General features: G+C 46.9%; 1 protein-coding gene across 1 annotated transcript; it reads right to left on the bottom strand.

Annotated features, from left to right (window-relative positions):
- Positions 1 to 1788: 1788 nt before the first annotated feature.
- On the bottom strand, positions 1789 to 15295 carry LOC144095214 (endothelin-converting enzyme 1-like). Its single transcript, XM_077629001.1, has 8 exons — positions 15194 to 15295; positions 13903 to 14134; positions 12451 to 12511; positions 10692 to 11166; positions 8484 to 8757; positions 7216 to 7420; positions 3501 to 3710; positions 1789 to 2845 (listed from the first exon to the last, which is right to left on the bottom strand). Exons 1-8 carry the CDS (start codon positions 15249 to 15251, stop codon positions 1868 to 1870), a joined length of 2493 nt encoding a protein of 830 aa, XP_077485127.1. The 5' UTR covers positions 15252 to 15295; the 3' UTR covers positions 1789 to 1867.
- Positions 15296 to 20941: the final 5646 nt, after the last annotated feature.

Genomic DNA, 20941 nt, shown 5'->3' with positions numbered 1-20941 from the left:
AAAGATATGTGCGTGCAGTCTGTGCTGCAGGTTTATTATACGGCATGGCGGGCATTATTTGCGTAATAAAGTGCAACGAAAATACAAGTGATTAACTAAAATGGAATGATCAACTTTTTATATATTGGATTTAGGTACAAAGTTATATTGTGAAATTAAAGGCTTTGGACATAGAAGACGAACCCAGTTTTAAAAATTTCAGAATCAGCATCGTGCACCGAGATATGTGGCGTAGAAAACACGCGTTTGGGAGCTCGTTAAGTTGCCTTTTTCTTGTTACATTTTCATAGTATGGCGTTGCTTCACGTGGTATCGCAACGGGAACCACGTCAACATTACCCGCTTCCTAAAATACGTAAACTGCATCTGCATTGCATTCAAAGAACGCCTATTTTATCAATATGAAATGTGGAAAAGCCCACTTGAGATCTCAACAGGGGTTTTTTCACGTTCCATATCTCGAAACGTGATGCCGATCCTGCAATTTCAAAATCTGTGCTCGCCTTTGATTTTGACGACTTTTAATTTCGCAATATAACCTTGCGCCCTAAAACAAAGTATTCAGTTAATATTAGTTAATTATTAGTCTTTTCATTGCACTCTATCACATAAATAATGTCCGCCTTCGCATGAAATCATACTGCACACACCAGACGGGAGTATCTTTGACGGCTTTTTAAAAGAAAAATCTGTATTGAATAACTTGAACCATACTGTATATACGAGGCGTTTCACCTAAGACCTTCCTCACGTTTTATAAATAGGTTTTTTTTGTTAGTTTGAAGAGCGTTTTTTTTTCTTTTCTGGCATAGTATCGTCAGCTGTGTAGCGAATTAGAATAGAGCTAAGACGTGCTAACAGTAGGTTGTTTAACAAATGTTGAATAGTTCACGTTTTAACTGCTACTGTTAGTCTTCTTCATATCAGCTTTTAGAACTTCGAAAACGCAGTAACGCTTGGCGCTATGGCCCAACGAATTTGGCTATTTCGACGACATACGCGCACAGGAGGGGTTGCTTTGACTGCAAGCTTTTCGAAAGCGCACGCATTTTGGCGCGACGTAAGCAAAATTTGTTGAGCAACAGCACCTAGGTTAACTGCGTTTTCGAAATTCTCGTAACTGACGTGAATATTGTTTTCCGTGGGCTGCATGCCTCTCGATAAATAAGGAGACTGACGCTAATATTTGAAAAGATAACTATTGGATATTAGTTAACCGTCCTTCTAGTTAACACAGCTGCTTTGTGATGCTCCACACCGCCGACTATGCTGTGTCGAAAAAAGCGCTCTTCTAATAAGGATTGCCTGGGTGTCGCCATAGTTCTCGCGGGGCTGTTGTGTGCACCTGTTGTAAGCACAGTGAAAGCGGCAGCAGAACGGGCTTGCAACAGCCCAGAGAAGAGGCGTACCGCCATCCTCCTGGCCCGGTGGATAGGTCTATATAACACGGTCATCACTCGACAGCCGGCGATATTACGTTTATCACTGCCACTGACCTTTTTTTTTGCGACCAGAAGTGAGTTTCCAAGTCTTAAATGCGCATTTTAGTTTGGTGCGGTAGATAGACCTCGGCTATGCTCCGCAAGGTACGTGGTAAGATACGTGAAGAGCAGCTTTGATAATTTATCACTCCAATGGGCCACTTGAAGAGAGTCTTCATGCGGCCAGCGCAACGTAGAAGCAGTGAACCTCAAAGGAAAAAAAAAATGAAGCAGTGTTAAGCCCGGCGAGAGTAAAGCATGGCGCCAAGGAAGTATGCACTGAACTCGTTTTATTGCATCTGCGACGGTTTGCTGGTTCTCAACAAAACTAAAATGTTCTATTTCACATTAAATCTGACAGAAGGCACGATCGATATGCACTGAGGTCACCAAAACGTGCACTTTCTGTCCGGGTTCATTCGCGAGGAAGGTTTGCACTTAAACGCGTCGGCGAAGGCCTTCAGGTGTCTCAGGGGGGCATTGCATCGCTCGGACGAGGGAACGGGCATTCGAGACGCGGCAGTCTGTTGGTCACTGTTCGGCTCAGATCCGTCTATGGTCGCTGGTTTCACGCAGAACTTGAAGCAAGACAGGGCGAAGAAGACCTGCGTCTCTGTCATGTTGCTGGTGGGCAGCGTCCGGCGTTGCTTCCGCGTAGCGAAAGTCTCGTAGGCGACGTGGAGGCCCACAAGGTCGGCAATGTCACCGAATCTTACCGTCCAATCTTCTCCGGCGTCGGCTTCGGAGCCAGCCGGAAAAGATGAACCGGAGCTGCTGTTTGACGACGCTTGCAAGCACTCGATGTGCGTCCTATACTGTGCCAGTAGTGAACTGCTTCTGCTGCCTGCCGCGAAGAGTCCGTAATGAAGCTTGTGGAGCATGGCGTGGGCTAGCATGTGCCCGAGACCAGCGTAGTTAGCCGACGTTAGGCCATCTATCGACAACAGCGGAAGCTGCAGAGTGGATGCTGGAAGCAAGATCTTGTTCGATGGTGTGAGGGACAGGGCGTTAGGCGGTATCAGGGCTTTGATGTGGAGCCCGATGGTTTTCCTCTGCGCTTCGGCTGCCAGGTCGCACGTTTTGAGCCAGTATCTGAGGAAGTTAGAATGTTCTCGCTCATACGGGTAAGCTGCGTAAAAGGCTTCCAGTTGTTGTGATGACTGGACGTCTGCGGTGAAGAAAAGGGGCCTCGCCTGGAGCTCTTGGAACTCGGACACCACGGACTTGTTCAAGGCACTCCAAAAGAAGGTCGGGTTGTTGAACAGTTTGTTATAAGTGTTGCGCAGCAGTGCTGTCATGCTGGAGGCCACCTCCGTCGTCTTTGGAACGAGGCTGTCTTGTAGGTAAGCAGCCACAGCAGTTGCCTTGAAATAGAATTATGAGTAGAATAGTCAGTGCAGAGCTTCCTGCTTCTGGACCTTCTTATGTGGTGCGGAACAGAACTGAATTTTTTTTTGCTGTCTCAGGACATGCTAGAGTTACTTCATTACGTTCATTTTTGTCTACTGCATCCACACAGGCGTCTTTCACGTCTTACTTGAAAAAAAAAAACTGATGATCAAGCAATGTTTGCTGCACTTCAGGATTGCTCACCACCTAAATATCAAAGAACTTTAGCTGCACAATAGCTGATCTTAGGTTTTCAGTGTCGCCAAGTTCACAGAATGCTACAAGATTGTGTTAGCGACGTCAGTAAATCCGTTAGTAGGGATTTCGTAAAATGACAAGGGTTTGTTGCCTTAAGCCAGATAAGATGGGGTATCCAATCTCGGAAACTGTGTAGGAGAGCAAGATATTAGTTAGGCGAATTCTCTGCCGTATCCCACTGGGGTCAAATGAAACTGCTTAGCATGTCGAATCCTACCCGGAGATTGTTGAATACGACTCATTATGGAGCCAAGGATTGAACTGCGAAGAATGACGTTATGACGTACACACGTAGAACGCAGCGTACTCGGACCTAAATCAAAGCGATGCTCATTCTACAAAAAACCGGAATTGTGAATTTTTGCCTCTGACCTTGATGCTGTGTTCGATGGCCCTCCAGCACCGGGTGTACGGGGTGCCCCCCTCCCCGGGCACCGTGGCGACGGAAATGAGAGGCGCCATGGTGCGCACCACGTCCCACGACACCAGCAGGTGCAGCTCTTCTGCCTTGAGCGTGGTTTTCAAGCTGGACACGAGGCTCTTCACAGACGCGTTTCCGTAGTAACGGAGGTCCTTGTCTTCCTGTTAAAAGACAGCAGAAACTATACGAGTCGGAGGTGACGTAAAGCAAGCGCTGTTTTGTTTCTCGGAAGCCATAAAGTCGACAGAAAACTGGTAACAGTACCCGGTGCGAAGACGTGGAGCTAAATTCATAAAGCTAAGCGCACTCATTTTTGTGTGCCGAGATCGGTTGCTACTTGGCTAGAGTCGCAGCGGCCATGTCGATAGCAACCGTGACGTCTCAACGCCACGGCCAATCACGATACCTTGTTCAGCTATTGTCTAGTTGGCTGTCGTGATTGGACGGCGCATAGATATATCAACCAGCCCATAAATAGTCTCAGGTCGTACGCGCAGGAGCGCCAACTCTACAAAAAGCACTCAGGCGAGGATTGAACGAGGCGCATTAGGAAAGTAACGACACGGCTGTGGAAAACATTTACTCCGCAAAACACAGAAGTAATCATTTTGCATTGCTCACTATGGAGTTCGCTGACCTCTCCGCGAACTCGTTGGTCTTGTGTTCGCAAGGAAGGCCGCTCCAGGGGGGTCGGAAGTCGCCAACAAAGGGACCCGTCCCCGTCTCGGCCTCCCCTGCTTGCGGCGGACGTCCTCGTTTACACCGCGCCGTCACGGGCATAGCCCGCCTTAAGAAGCCTAACTATGTACAGCTATCGACGTGTGTTCGTTGTTAAGGGGTTGACGAGGTTTCCGGGGCGCACGAGATACGGCTGAGTATTAGCCGAGTGACCGGAAGCCCACTATTCCCGTAACGACTGTATTCATCTCTTGCGGTATGTTCTGTAAACACTTCAGGGATCGTTTCGTCGGCATATGTTTGTCGCGTGTGCGACAGAGAGAGGAAAGTGGTAACGGCTGGGCCGTGGGCGAGGGCGGTCGCGTTTGTGCTGTTTGCGTATTTGATTTCGACCTCTCCTTTCCCAAATGTTTAATCAGTACTCTTTCCCCTATCTGTGATTAATTGGCGAAACCTTATTTTCCTTTCCCTGACCACTGATTGGTGAGTCGAGTCGCTTGTAATCTTATAGGTTGTTGTCCCCGTTAAGGGCGGAGACAGAGGGTTTAAAACAAGCGCTCTGGGTTGAACGGGGGCTGAATTCGTCTGATCAACGGTTTAGTCATGTTGTAAATAGTTTTCTCCTTGCTTTGTTTCTTCTTGTTTTATTTAGGCTGTTAATAAATAGTTAACCTTCTCATTTCTTCGAGTTACGTGAATTTTTGCGAGTTAGAACCACCGGGTCATCAAGAAACCCCGATTTCATCATCAACAAGGTGTTTCATCTCATTGCCACCTGAAGGAGGAACTCAACTCTCATGTTTGCTCATATTTTTCGCCATTACGCAAACAATTGTTTCGCTTGGGAATCACCTTCTGGATTCCGTGGTCGTAAAAATCTAAAAGCCTGCCTTGTAATCTACGCCACGACACTTCTTGTAAACTATAGTTGTCGGGGAATATTTTTCCAACGAGATGTTTGTTTCGATGAAGAAACGAGTGAGCGTACCACTCGGCGCCAAGTTCGGGCTATGCGGGGCATCCTACAAAATCTTCCACTTGAATCTTGCCAGAAGCGAGGCGGTGGCGTGCGTGATATAGATCCGGGCGCTCTCATGGAAGCAGGCGTATACGCCACTTGTCACCAGACCCTGTCGTTTGCTTAAATTAATTGCCGTAACTGTTTCAACGTTTCTTAATATGCAGCCGAAGCAAGTATTGCGCCTGTAGGCATCACGTTCCAGTTCATGAGATATGCATTGTCGTTACCCGCGTATTCGAACGAATTCCGTCTTCGAGTTTGCAAAGGTCGTCAGTGACATCGATTCTTAACATTATAATAGCAGCGCAGGTCAGAGTCTGAATAGCCGCTGGCGGTAAAAAAGCTCATCACGGGTTATATCCTGTAATAAGAGGGAGTTTGAATCAGCGCAGGTATTTATTAAAGTGTGCCATTCGGTCAAACAAACAAGAACAAAGAGGTAAAATTAGGGTTCAGAGTATATGACAGTGTTACCACCTCTCGACTAGCTTTTAACGCACTGGATGGCACGCAGTGTATTCTTACTTCCCGGACACGCATCGTATATGGTATCACTAATAATGACCGGTCAGGAGCTACCTTGATAAGTTCATCCTCCCCTAGTAGATAAGCAAGCAGTCTGCGTGACACCGCAAACGTCGTAGTAGTGCGCGACTCGTTACTAACAGGCTGCTATTTGAGACGGGTGGATGGCACAGCCGCGCGGGTTTCCAGTACTGAGTTGAGCACGCTTGTATATATAGAGCGCTCGAGCATTGCTCTGATAACGAGAGGAAGCGAAAATTTATAGTAAGTACTGAGTTTGACAGAGAATATTTGTGCTCAAATACAACCGGATAGACGCGCAAATAGTGCGCGCAGAGGCACCTTGCTCCGAGCAAAGCAGCTGCATTAAGATTTCACTTCATTTTCTGCGCAGCACACCACTCGAGTGCTCTAGACAAGTGTGCTCACCTCGGTACTTGGAGGTGACCTAGATCGTGGATGAGGTGATATAGCTGAGACGTGTAGTTAACCTAACAGACACTTTCTCGCAGCGTGCTCATAGGATAACATTCTTAGCAGTGGCTGCATTTATTGGAAACATTTCCTTTGCTTTTCTTACGCAAAGGCTGCAGAATGTAAGAAGGGAGCTTTTTAAAATTTTCCTGGGCATATGCTTTGGACGTAAATTAGTTTTTAAAATTAATTTTGCTTTTGGTATAGGCGCTAGCAGTTTGAAGAAAATTTACAGCCAACGAAGCACTGCTACACGCATGGCGATTGGGCAGTTCTGGTATCACGTTTTTCTTTCTTCTACAGAAAACTGTACGCAGCCAGTTCTTGCTGTACGACACTTTGTTTGGACATGTCATATAAGTGCACTCGATAGCAGAAGACTGGGCAGCCGTCGCCATAGCTCAGTTGGTGGAGCACCGTACGCGACATCGGAGGTCGTGGGTTTTGATCCTACTGGTGGCAAGTGGCTGTTTCTTGCTATAGTTTCTGATCAACTATCTTTCAGGTAAATTCTTCATAGATCAACATCATAAATACCTGATCATAAAACATCATAAATAGCTCCATCATAGAAACATAAGCCAACCTCACCTAGTGCTCAGTGTTCCTTAAAAAAGGAATTCATTTATTTCAATATACCATCGGTGTCCGAGGGCGTTACAAAGCAGAGTGGAATGCATATAAAGTGGTTAAGAGCAAACAACATGCATAGAAATGAAACTCCCGAAAATTCCACTAAGTCACGCCAACAATTTAATACCTACAAAGAGTGAAAAAAAAAGCCCAAAACGTAAACAAATACCACAGACAAGCCAAATGTACCAAGTAACGGCAAGCCAAATATACCAGGTAACAGTCTAAGGTGCAAAAATGACAACGTGGAAAGAAATAAAACTATCCCGCGAATTTACCGACGATTATTTCCACTAAGGGCGCCACGCCTCATGCATACAAACGCGAGGTCGTACCGCAATGAGCTGCGCATTCGAAAGACCCGGGGCATTCATGCTCTTGACCAGAGCGAGGACAGCACTCTCAGTGCGGCGCACACGCTGGACGATGTCCTCGTCGTACTTCACGTCGCCATAGACGCCCAGCAAAACCCGGTAGCCAAAGTCCACGTTGCCGGGTAGATTAGTCAGCCAGCTGACGTAGCGCTCGTTCACGGTGGCCCTGAGGGTAAGTGCATATATAAGGGTTGCATTTTATTCTTCCACGAAAGTAGTGCAGAAGCAGGGATACCAAACTCAAGAGCGAAACTGAAGAGGTAGCAAAAAAGCAAGGTGACAGATATGCGTAGATCTGCCCAGAGAGATGCTTCCTGGTAGCATTGCATTCTGTACTCCCATAAGTTTCATCATACAACACGAGTATGAGCACTGTTCAGAAGTGTGAGTGATATCTAAGTTCTTTTATGGTTTTCATCACAACTGTATTGCCAGACATAATTTCACCAGCGAGAGTAAGAGACACCAGGAGAAGAAGAACACAGGACAACGCCGGACTAACAGCTGAGGTTTAATCGAGAAACAGCCAACCTAGGTCACCAGAACACGCATGCGTATCATACTCACTAAAAAACAACACATATGTGACGATTCACCAAGGAGTGGATACAAGCTCAATATCTGGCCAGGACAGGTTCATCGCAAAAAATTTGGGCCATAATTTTGCCTTCATCTTATGTGCGGTAGACAAGATTGTTGCGACTGTCTCTCGACGTCATTACTAAATAGCATTCCAATATGATGTTCTGTTACGAGATATCATACTATAACTTCAACGAAATTCACATTTTCTCTGGTTTCGTGCAGATCGCGTAAGGTAAAAATTTACAGTTGTGACTGCATACAGGCTATATATCTTCTAATAGACCTGTCGAACAGAAAAATTCTCGAGTAGAAGGTCGTCAGTAAGAGAATATGGGCTCGGAAGAGTGGCGATATTTTCTCGAAAATTTTTGACATAATTTACCACATTATTCTGATTTATATACGCACTAAGCGACTGACGCCTATATTGCTTAGAGCAACGTTAGTCACTGCAGGTTTCATTAGGACCTACCATCGCAGATCACACAGCGCACTCAGCAAGCAGTCAGACCTCACGACTGGTGATATATCACATGCAGTAACTTTATAATAATACCGATAGGAGCAAGATCAGGCAATATTCAGTGCTAAGTCCATAAGTCAGCTATGATAGAAATTAAGACGTGTGTTTTGGCTCACCGTACCTAAATAGCAGCACCTTCTGCGGCTGCGAGTTCGCGACGAGGAAGCTTGCGCTGAGCACCGACTGTACGTCATAAAGGTACGAAAGCCGCAACATGATCACCACAGCGTCAGTGGACGTTGCACTTCCAGGAAACCCCAGACCGTGGCTGTCAAGGAAAGTCTTCAGAGTGGTCTTGGAGTCACTGACTGGAGGCCGGAGGCAGGCCACGTACAGTGCTTGGAACTTTTGCAGGACGGAGGGTTTGGAGGGCGGTACGACAGCTGTCTGGGGGGCTGGAACGCGTGCGCATTACAACTTCCCATTAGTCGCGGGCCATATTAAGGAGCTACTGCGGACAACTCGATCTAATTTCTGTTCTTAGTAAAAGTAATTTCTATGGCTCTTTCATTTTAAAACGCATTTATTGCAGAGAAAGTTGTATTTAAGATTTCTCCGTGACTTGCTTCGCACTCTTGACGTCAGTACCAAAAGGGAGTGCATGATCACAGTTTTGAACTGAACAGGTGTGCAGCCTGGCCTCAGAGATCCGCGCTGTAAAATTTCTCACGCTGCGAAAACGTCCGATAGTGGAAACGCCTGGCATCTTGCTGGTTTATAAAAGCTCCGTTCTTGGTGAGACCATTTTCTAATCAGAACACCAAAATCTAGCGATAGAGGCGAACTTCAATTTTTCTTTGCGTCTCCTTGTTATTTTCAGCACGCCAGGTACCGATATTACCGTTGTAGTTAGGAATAAATGCTTACTCATTTGTGTTCATACTACTAGAGTGTTTGCGTTGGAGCCGTGTAGTCTGACACTTAAGCTCCCCCCCTCCCCCATCACCACACACATAGTGGCGAGGCATCAGTGAAAGACTGTACTGGCTCGGGTGAGAATATTGCAGCTGTCGAAGCGTTAACAAGAAAAAATAGTCGAGTGTCTATGGTTCAGTAGCCACAACTCTGGACTAGGGTCATTAATCAGCATAATACATTAAGAATGATGTGCTCCAGTTTCCGAAAATGTCAGCGAGGTAATTACCATGGCAGCTGACAACCGAGCTTGCCGCCCGGTTTGAGATAACTGAAGAAGGTTGACTGGTTGCACTTTCAACGAAAGCAACACTGCTCCCAAAAAAACTCGCGCACTTTAAAGGTGTTAGAGGACTTGCTTTCAGTTTGTGAAGGTTGCGAAGAAAGATGATGCAGATGAGCTTCTAATTGACTCAATAAATTATTTTCTAATGCATTTTTATAGGTATCCATTTGACTGATTCCAGTATGTTGTCGGTCGGTAGACATATGCCATGACGTTACAACCATTTCAGTATCGGCAGGAAGTAAGAGGAACAGTGTGAAAATCGCAATGGTTGCATGGAATTTTTGTTACTGCAGGCTCACAAATTCTCGCTGTCACGGATACGCGGCTGAGTAGTACGCATAAGCCTTGCTGTATTGCCTCAAACTGATCTATTGCGGCTATATGCAAGTCGGTAGAATTTATACTATTCACTAGCTTCAATCGCTGCATGTTTGTAGTCGTGCCGAGTAGGATTGGCGGTGGTGAAGTTAGGAAGCGATTATTAAGTTGTTTTTTTTCTTATCTATAGTCTTGATGAAGCTACACTAGTTAAACAGAGAGCAGGAAAATATGGACGACACAAGGTACACAAAAGAGGTGACTTTCTTGCCTGTTCTACCCTCGTTTGTTTTATACGCTATGTTTTACAAGCAATATATCGACTCGCTGTGCTTTCAGTTGTTCCAAGCTATACTAGCTGACCTTGTTTTTTTTAGTCGCATGTTTTTGGCTGTTCATACTTGCCGCAATGACAACCTCTAATGAACTTGAGAGACACTCTTAATACAACGTGTCTTCACCTACTCAGGCTAGGGCTCTTGCTAGTTTAGGTTTGCGAAACCAGAACAGAAAGAGGTTAGAGTACAGCATCCAGTTTAAGCCTGCCGTAGAGCACCGATGGCACCCTCAAACCATGCAGTATACTGCGATGTTCATGTAACATTCTTGACTAAATTAACCAGACGGCAGCATTTGTTTCTTAGCTGCATGGTGGAGCACTTACGGCAAGGTAAGAAGAACCACTGTCCTCACCAGTCGAGAGCTTTTGGTCTTTCGGGAGTGCCGTAAAGGCCCCACTGTACGGCTGAGCAGCAAGCCCCGCTTACTGGTCACTTTTGGAAAATACAGTACATGCACGGTCAGTACCTGTGGCGATCACGTCTTTGACTCTTCTCCAGAGCTCGACCTGCATATCGCCGAAGACGGTTCCAGTTGACTGCACGCCCGTGTATTGTCCACAGACAAACGCGTAGAAGTCATCGCAAGGATCGGACGTGGGGTCTAGGCTGGAGACCAGCGCCCCAGCCAGTTGGTCGCAGGTCTCGCTGGTGCACAAGGTCTCGCGGTCGCTGTCCAGGCTGGTCAGCTTGCGATGCTTGAGAGCAACCACGAGGACGACAAAGAACAGAGCTGCGGCAACGGCTATGGCCAAGAACTCAACGACAGCTGCTCTGAAGGTTTTCTCTTTGACAACCGGCTCTATCCCCGACGTCGGGGCAGTAGCAGCCAGGGGCTCAGACTTGGACACAGCCTGGGGTACAGCCTGGACCGTAGCCTGGACGAGGGGCTCTGCCACGGGCACAGTCTGAGACTCAGCCTGGGGCTCAGCCTGGGCAGGGCTCTAGGAAGCAGTGGTTCAATTCAACGTGAAAATTTGACGATGTCGAGGCGAAGACTTCGTGTGCACTCTTCTGTGCTCAAAATGGCCCATCAACAAGGTTGAATTTGTAATTCAGTCTATTTTTTAAAGCCCTAGTTAAACTAATCTCACTTTGGGGTCAGGTTATTTTATGGATATGGTTCTATAGTTATGAAGCAGGCCTACTGATACTTGACTGAATGCTAACAGCGCTAGTAGAACGAGACACAGGAACTAAAGGCTGAAAAGAGAGGCGATGACCAACAACTGATACTATGATTATGCAGTGACTGCTCAGAATAAGCTAACAGGATCAGGCATGCGAAACCATAAATCGACCTGGGGGGCAGCGCCTGCAAGATGGTAAGAAAGGAACAGTCGTACACAGTGGGAAAAACACACGAGAAATGGAGTTTCTTGTTTATTTACAGCGTGTGTTTGTGGGTCGCCAAAGATATAAGGCATATTGCAACGAGGTTTTACGGCTGTTTTATGCCTGTTTCTTTTACGATAGCTGTAGCGCGATATTTTTACGGCATTTGTGGCTTTGCTGACATAGCCCGCCGAATTGTCTGTGACGTCATATCCTGATTAGTGTCACTTCCCGATTAGTGACAGTGAGTTTCCCTCCCGCCGGTCAGCGCCTCGATTTGCGCCAACCCAACTGGAATTGTTTTGGGGACCTCGATTTTAATACACGCACGAAGATATAAACACAGGTAGGGACCCGTCTTCACTACGTCCTTTGGAATTCTGGCTACCACTTTTAGGTATCGAACCTGTAGCTTTGTGCTCAGGAGTGCCTTCGCACTGTCGTTGAGCCGGCACCGCGGGAAGCATTACATGCTCAATAACTTCAGAACACTAGTGTCGTTTAAATCAAGACTGCATATAGTTTGCCCAAGAAATAATTTTTTGCCGTCAAACGACAAGCCGACTTTTTTTTCACATCGACACCCGATTCCTGCGCGCGACTTGTACGCGACATTGCCCCAACTTGACAAACTTGGGCAGTCTTCTTTGCGTTCTTGCTATAGCTGACGTCGGAATCAGAGAAATTTCTCTCATGTTGTGCTGTGCTAAAAATGAAAAAAAAGGGGGGAGGGGGTAGGAGGCTGTAAAGGAAGCAAACCGAGGCATCCCAGCAATTAAAAGCCTTGAGACGGGAGGATTGACATCCCGTCTGCCACTTCGTTACGGACGTGGGTACTGCTTAAATTCACTGCGCGTTCAGCCCTCGTGAGCTATCAAGAGCTCGCTACTCACACTTGACTCGGCCATAACTGACAAATCGTGGTGCAGAGCGGCGTAGGGTTGGTTGGTTGGCCTCAAATAAAAATGGCACAGGACCTGTAAGACAGACAGCTCTTTTTCTTCCTTTAGGGCATGAACTCGGTGCCCCGTGCGCGGGGCGAGCATGTGCGCTGGATGCGGTTGAAAATACCTACGAGGGCTGATTAGCAAGAGTTTGATTCAATCTATAACGAAAAATAATCTTTTCTGTGCCGCCTACAAACGCGGCATGCTGCTGTTATCGACGTATTGTGTTATGTTTTCATATTTACTTAATACACTTCGCAGCTTGTCCTGTGATCTGGTAATGGCGTTGCGAGGCGAGAAGGAAGAGAAAACGCAGAAAAGAGAAAAAAAATAAAGTTTAACGAGAGCAACGTCGTGCTGGATTTACGCTTTGGTGGGTGGACTGGCATAAAGAAAAACATCAAGTAAAGACACAAATAAACGCGAACACAACAATGTCGGAAAACCGCCGAGGTGGTTCACTGGTTGCGGTGCTCGGTCGCTGAACCGAAAGACGCGGGTTCGATTCCGGCCGCAGGAGTTGCAATTATATGGAGGCGAAATGCAAGAGACCAGTGTACTTTGCGACGTCAGTGCACGTTAAATAACCGCAGTTTCCGGCATCGAACCCGACCGCGGCGGCTGCGTTTTTATGGAGGAAAAACGCTAAGGCGCCCGTGCGCTGTGCGATGTCAGTGCACGTTAAAGATCCCCAGGTGGTCGAAATTATTCCGGAGCCCTCCACTACGGCACCTCTTTCTTCCTTTCTTCTTTCACTCCCTCCTTTATTCTTTCCCTTACGGCGTGGTTCAGGTGTCCGCCGATATATGAGACAGATACTGCGCCATTTCCTTCCCCCAAAACCTATTAATATTATTATTATTATTATTATTATTATTATTATTATTATTATTATTATTATTATTATTATTATTATTATTATTATTATTATTATTATTATTATTTGAGGAAAGGTACGGCGCTGCGCAGCGGTGGAACACCTGTGGCTCGGTGCTACTAGTGGCGCATGCGCAGTTGTGACTAGGGAGCCAGAGAGAGAGAAATGCGCCGTGTGTCGTCACTGCTCCTCGCGCATGCGCAGCACGGCTCTCCAGGAATCGCGCGAAACTGCTCAACCTGCGGCCAGTAAAGCTTCCGCTTTAAAAAAAAAATGGAAACATTCTCTTATGAAGCATATTTGAAGCGTTTCATTGACTGTTGGCTTCCTTCATGTGTGCCATAACGGACCTCTAATTTCTCTTCCCCTATTATGCTTATCCAAAAGTGACGCACATGCAAGGATAAGAGTAGACTTTTTCCGTTGGCATTACTTAATCACTGCCTGGTATCGGGGCGGGAAAAAGTGTCACCACGTGGCTGGGTGTTGTATCGCATACTGTTACAACGAGTTTGGCTGACCTTATGCTCTTCGCTATTGCAAGCGGCAGATCGATGGTCCAGTGGTACACCTTGTTCATGTAGCCGGTCTTGGTGTCACGCATCTTAATGGCCGCAATCAACCTGTCGACGGGCACCAAGAATCGCACGCAGTTGGAGAGGCCATCACCCTGCCACCGATGGCGAATGATTCCCCATGTTTTGTACATGTGACCGATCAGCTCCAGCGGGTCATTCATACCCACGTCGAAACCTGCGTCGGAGGGGGAAGAGTAAGGGAGGGGGGAGGCATTTCTAAATTTAGGGATGCCACAGTTCCGGCAGCAGCTTCGATGGATCAGTCGTTAAAGTTTCTGACTCGTTTCTCACAGGCTCACAGATTTCTCTCCGCGTTGCCTTTTTCTGGTAACGTCAGAATTACGTCCTTGGCACGATGCTCACCAAGATAACGAGCAAAGAGCCCAAGTAAGAATGTAGGCAGAGCTTGTCGCGATTCACTACGTGGAAACCTTTTCAATGAAATCAGCACACTTTTTGCGAAAGCCTAATGAAATTGGCACTGTGACTTATATTAACTGGAACTTTATATCCAGAACATACTTGAATAAAATACAAATAAAACAAAAGTAAAATGTATTTTAACATCACCCGAAAACGTTCTAAATGTTTAGCAATTACATGGCTGTCGAGAGGTGCGCCTGTAAAGGAAGCAGCATATTGTGGGCATTAAGTTATAGTGATGCTATTAGCATCGGTCGTACCGCGTATACTCCGGTTTTAATATTTTAATTTTCTCGCAAAACAAATACATGGCGCTGACGGTGTTTCCATACAGTGGTGGTTTTTAGCAGTGGATACGGCATCACAGGACGGGAGCTTCATGATTGGACAAACAGGAAATATACTGCAAATTGTGTTAATACATACAGATATGTTTTTCATGTTTTGTGTCTTATATTACATCAACAAAGCCAACTTTTTTGGCTTTGATAAAAGCGCTGTAAAGCAAGAAAAACAAAAATACACCACCAGAGAGTCTGGCTACATTTTACATCGAAGGACTTCCTACGACCTAACAGACAACACTTATGGCTATATTCTCTCTATGTATCTGAGAACGGCTTTGCGGAATCGATCTAATCGAGCCATTGCACTCTACAAGCGTTCGTTTCGTTTCCAAGGAAGGATGAAAAGAAAAAAAAAGCGATTTGTTTCACATTTAGCAGTGCGCATCGTCAGTTTGTGGAGTATCACCGGGCGGCGGCGCCAGATGGCGCCACGTTCCCGTCAACAGCGCGTTCACCTTGCTCACCGTGATCAGTCAGCGCGCTCTTAGCGACGGTCCATGGTAGGCGGTAGGTAGTAGCCATGGAGGAAAGAAAAAAAGACTGAGGAGGGAGCGTCCGGCGAGAGGCTCGAAGCCTAGTCGTAAAAAGTAAAAATGCATTAAAAAGAAGAGAGTATGAAGACCTTTGTGCCACATTATATGGCGAATGACCCATCGATGTACTGTGTCTGTATGAACAGAAGTGCGCCGTTTGTGAGCTGTATAGTGATCTTGCACTGTGCAAATAGATTGAGTACACTATTACACAACATCCATTCAGAACACGATATCATCTTCGAAACTTCCGTCGACATCGCACTATACTCCGTCTCACAAGATGTTTGCAGCACTACGAAAGGTACAGCTCTCTCGTCCAATCAGGATGGCGCGCACTACATTAGTGTGTTCCTACGCGCCTGTGGCTCGATCCACCTGATGTCCAGGTGGCTTCTTTCTACCTCTATTTATAGTAGCACCGAGCCACAGGCGTTCCACCGCGCAGCGCCGCGCCTTTCCTCAAAATCCAACTATCAATTTTCAGTTTTCTCTCGCTTCTTTCCCTCCTTTATCTCTTCCTTTACGATGCGGTTCGGGTGTCCACCGAGATATTGTCTTTCTTCTTTCCCTCCCTCCTTTATCCCTTCCTTTACTGCGCGGTTCGGGTGTCCACCGATATATGTGAGACAACCAGGGTACTGTTCTCATCAGTTCCTCTGTTGTCGCGTCGCAGTAAATTTCAGTAATCGTGTCATGTGCATATAAATTTATTTACTCCAGCGTGCCGAGGCAGCCGAGTGTCGATGGTGGCGAAATGCAAAACAAGCCCATGTGCTGCGCGAGAGGCAACGCACGTTAAACGGGTTCGATCATCTCATCGTCCCCATAACAACTGAATTCAGCACTGCTGGTTGTGTCGTCCTCCAGGTTGACAACAATGGCCGGTCCCTGGTCAACAACATCGTCGATGATGTGGTCCAGTTTTCTCATCACATCTTCCTAACTTATAATATGCTGCACGTAATTCTTCCATTTCTCAACAGTCACTTGCGTGATGCCTTGCCAAACCAGAGGCTCGACGTCTTGGAGCTTAAACATCTTGTTTTGGCTGGCCACGAAACCCTTGACGTCGCTCCAGACAAGCTCTATCGGGTTCAGTTGGCAGTGGTACGGTAGCAGGCGCACAACGAGATGGCCAGCAGCTTTAGCAATGCAGTCGACACGGTATTGCTCCCCACCTGTGTTCACATTGCTGACAAGCTGCATGAGCTCGGCCTTCACCATGCCGCTGCTCCACGCGACACCTTTTCCGGACAGCCAAGCCTGTATGTCCTTTTTGAGGCTACTCATCCGCGGCACTTTATCCTGCTTCACAGAATGATATGGCGCGTTGTCCATCACTATAACGCTGCCGGGTGGTAGTAGTGGGAGACGTCTCCTGGAGAACCAGTTTTCGTAGTGTTCCCCGTTCATTTCCTCGTGGTAATCGCCCGAGTTTTTCTTCGCTCGGAAAACTTCCGCGGCGCCTTCGACAAAACCTTGCTCACTACCGCAATGCGTCACAATAAGCCTGCCACCTTTGCCACTGGGGTTTTGTAGACCAGTCGACAGTCCGGATCGATGCGCTTGGTGTGCAGATTGGATGGTGCAGTCAGTCCACACTCGACTTCGCGTGTGGCCGGCGTTAACCCACGTTTCGTCGGTGAAGAAAATAGGCCTACCCTGGCGTCGCAGCTCCGCTATCTGGCGCAGGTACCGGCGGCGACACTGCACAATGTGCGTCGCTTCGATTAACATCGCATTCCGAGAGCGCTTCTTAAATCGGAAGCCAAGTTTCTTCAACATCCTCTGCATTGTCGCTGCGGACACGGTCGGTAGCGTTTCGTCCTCTTCGAAATGCGCAACCACCTTCGCGATAGTTGGAATTTCCCCTCTCTGGAAAAAGGTGTGTACCACCCTTCGCAACACGCTCAGGTCAAAATCGTCCAGCTTCTTCGTCTGCTCGCGGCCTCTTCCGCCAGCACGCTTCTTCGGTGACAACACTCGGCCCGCGTTCAACGTCTCCGTTGTCCACTTGTAAAGCGTTCGCTCGCTCACCTGCGTGAGTTTTGCCGTCCTCTTGATGAGCGCATTTGTACTCCAACTGCCCCCGCACTCGACGCGAAGCGCTTCAAGAACATTTAAAGCCACCTGCTTCGCCTGCTTGGGGAAACAGCGCACTGTCGGTGTAGAGCACACAGGAGACACAACAGACTCGTCCGACGCCATGTTGGAAAGTGGCGACGCATCACTACCTCGCAGCAGGCCTCCGCAGAGCTGTGTCCGTACGGGCTTTGTCTGGTAATTTCACCAGTGATTGAAGCGCTCCCTACCATTTAAATATACCTGTCCAAATCATGTTTTTAGTTGCAATGCTTATTGTTTTGATTAATAGTCATACACTCCTCAAATATTCGAGGGACTATTTTCTGCGTTTCTGCAGCCCTGATTGGACGAGAGAGCTCTACCTTCCGTAGTGCTGCAAACATCTTGTGAGACGAAGTATAGTTCTCGTACTTCAAAAAACTTTTTTTTCGTAAAGGAATTTTCCTCGCTTTTTTTCCTTATGACAAGTTGTGCATGTACTTTTAGAGTCGTTACAAGCGTGAGGACTGTTTTCCATAATGGTATCGTGTAGTGTCATGCCCAGCAGATGCGCATTCATGTCACTTTTTCGTTGATAACATTCTCAACGCAGTCTCCAATGAACCAACAAAACAGGAAAAAGAGCAGTGTATAGTATCACTCACCATAACCTGTGTGAGTTATCGAATAAGACAGATCTACTTTCTCGTTTCTATGAAATAAACAAAAAAATGTCGTCGAGTTACTGTAACAAAAGAGAAACATATCACTTACCTCAAGCAGGGTTACCTGTCGAGCACGCAGATAGTTGTTTTGCTTGCACCATTCTTTGTCTGGCGAGCCAGGTTTACTCCAGCACCGTCGACATGACTGCAGACCTGACAGCTTCAAATTTTTTTCTTTGTTCTTCCTGCGTAGTTGTTTTCTGCAAGCTTTTCTGCAACTTGCCTGCGGGGCCCATGTGCGAGCAGAAAGGCGAGAGCTCTTCTTTGCACAGAGAGAACAAAGCCGAGTCTCTTCTAAGTTCGTGCAGCCAGTGACAGCATTGTTTCAAAGACAGCAAGGCTGTTGTGTTCTTCTGGAGTAACGCGCATTAGTATTTATAGAGGCACGAGCCGAATACTCTGTAGCCCTCACCTGTTGAAAGATTTGGACTATTCAGTCGATCTCCTGTGATCTCTATACGAGTAAAGTTGAATAGCTGGTCAAAGGACCACATTATGGCTTAATACGGGTGCGACAGGCAAGTTTAGTGACACTTCCAGCGGATGATCTTCATCTTGTGAGGTGTCGCTTTGGCGGTATGATGCTGCCCATGGGAAGAAAAGTGTCATTTAGAATGGACCCTTTCCGGCAACATGCTGCACATGTACAGTCTTTGTGAAAAGTATATAGCCCAAAGGATCTGCTTCTGAGCCCTGCAGCGCGGCTCCTCCTGCATACTCAGGGTCCTTAACTACACGAAGGCGGGAAGAACTTAAGTCCTCAACCCTCCCAAGTTTAGGGTTGTCAGATGTGCTAGAGAGCCTCGCTACAGGGCTTGGAAGCAAACCACTTGGGCTATATATTTTTGACAAAGACTGTACTTTCCTTCCTCGCCGCCGTTCTTTCAAGGTGAATTCGCCGCACCTGCTCGTCCTCAACATTCATTTCCTCAGAGAATGAAACGAAGAACTGCGGGGTGGTTTATTAGGTTCATTGCTATAGGCCGACAGAAATCGATAACGCAGGGGCAAATGCCTCTTAAACACGGCCCTCCCGCCACTGGCGTCGCATTTAATCTATTTGTACCTGTCGGCCCTCCGCGCTGTCACCCTGACAGGTGCAGACGGATTAATCGTGACGTCATGACAGTCTTTCGACAGACAGCGTTAAGTACTGTCAGCAATAAACGAAACTAGAAGACAATTGAAACACGAACAGCAAATTGGGGAGATCGTAACGGGGGGGGGGGGGGGGTGCTCAATACTAGCGCAGGTAAATTTCACTTCGAAGGCTCCAAGGCTGCTGTTTAGAGGCGTTAATGAACCTCGCTGGTATTCCAAAAATATTTTGTGTTTTAGCGCGCTAATACTTAAGGTGGCCATTCACCGCATTTGGGGATTGTGTGTTTGTCGGTTTGTCTGTATGTTTCTGACTGTTTGTCTGAAGCCGGCTGTGTGGCAGGCGCTCACCTGCCCACCGTGTAGTGGGCTACCTGCTCACCATGACAGACAGCAGCCCATTTAATCGTGAGAGGCTGCTCGCGAAGAGCAACCCAAGCTCCACCGATTGCAACACCTGCCATAGCAACTGCCTTGTGCCACTGCGCTACTGCTAACCTGCCCACCGGGTGGCCTAATTGCCAAGGTGTTGCCGGAGGGGAGGTTAGCAGTGGCGCAAGGCAGGTGCTATGGCAGGTGTTGCCATGTCCTTCTCTCACTTTTGCATGAAAGAACACACACGACAACAGCCACATTTACCTAAGACAGCAGCGCAGCACCGAAGCACATCATGCTAGCGCACGTATCCGCATTTGGCCTAATTACCCAAATCGACTGACATTGTTTTTGTGTCGGCATTTCAATTCTCTTGTTCGCGTTTGAGTTTTTGGTGATAGTACGTTTAAGTTGAGCGTAGCGAGTTCGGCACGAGTGCGTTTTTCAACGAATGTCACTTAAGTTCATTGTGTGCTACTGCGCGAATGACCCTAAAGGAGAGTGTCATTCACTGAAAGTGACACGAAACTTGCCTGTGTGACAGGGATAAGAAGGTATCTAAAAGTAAAATGTCTTTAAAAGCATGTAAAAGAAAATAACGGGAACATCATAAAATATGTAAATGGCTGCCTGAGCACGTAATGGAGTGTCATTAAGCAAGCGCATTGACGAGCTTTCTGGTGATAGATACGCAGTTGTTTAATACGGGGCTGCATTGTTGTGTATGCCTAAAATGTTGATAGTGTCATTTGTCGGTTTAAAATATCGAAAAGCGCACTAATACGCATATTGCCATGCTGTTCATTTTGGAAGACTGTGGTACATTGAAGTCTTACAGCTTTATTTGAATGACAAAGCAATTTAACTGTCCCTTAAAAACCGAAAAAGCATTATGCGACAGTGAATCGTGTGAAGTGCAGTCACTTCGAGATCACATATGCGGGCTGCTTTCTTTGTTTTGATGTCGCGTTCGCTTAGGTTGGAAAAAGCCAGCAGCTCATGGAATGACAGGGTCGTTAACGAAAAATATAAGTGGTTGCAAGCAGCGGCAGGGATATAACTGACGTCGCAGCTATCTTAAGCTTTCCTTAAATGCACCTTCGTCTTTTCACTTATTTGCATTTCCGGTCTGAAAGAAGACGGTTATTGCAGAATACGGCGAGCACTACCACCAAAAACCCTAAAGAAAGCGCTACTGCCGGACAAGTCTATGGGAGACAAACTTGGGTGAAAGGGCTGCAGAAATTGCCGTCATTTATCTAGAGCGTTCCCATGAACATGATTGAGCCTTCCGGTGTTGCTCCATTGAAAGCGTCGTGGTTGGCAAGGGTTACTGCGGTTAATACTTAAAACCTTCTAGTTTGCATTTTCCTAGAAGTCATGATGGAATTTTCGCTGGTTAAAGGAGACATAT

Source organism: Amblyomma americanum, chromosome 6 (genome assembly GCF_052857255.1).
Source record: "Amblyomma americanum isolate KBUSLIRL-KWMA chromosome 6, ASM5285725v1, whole genome shotgun sequence".
Lineage (NCBI taxonomy): Eukaryota > Metazoa > Arthropoda > Arachnida > Ixodida > Ixodidae > Amblyomma > Amblyomma americanum.
This window is presented reverse-complemented; position numbering and strand designations above follow the sequence as displayed.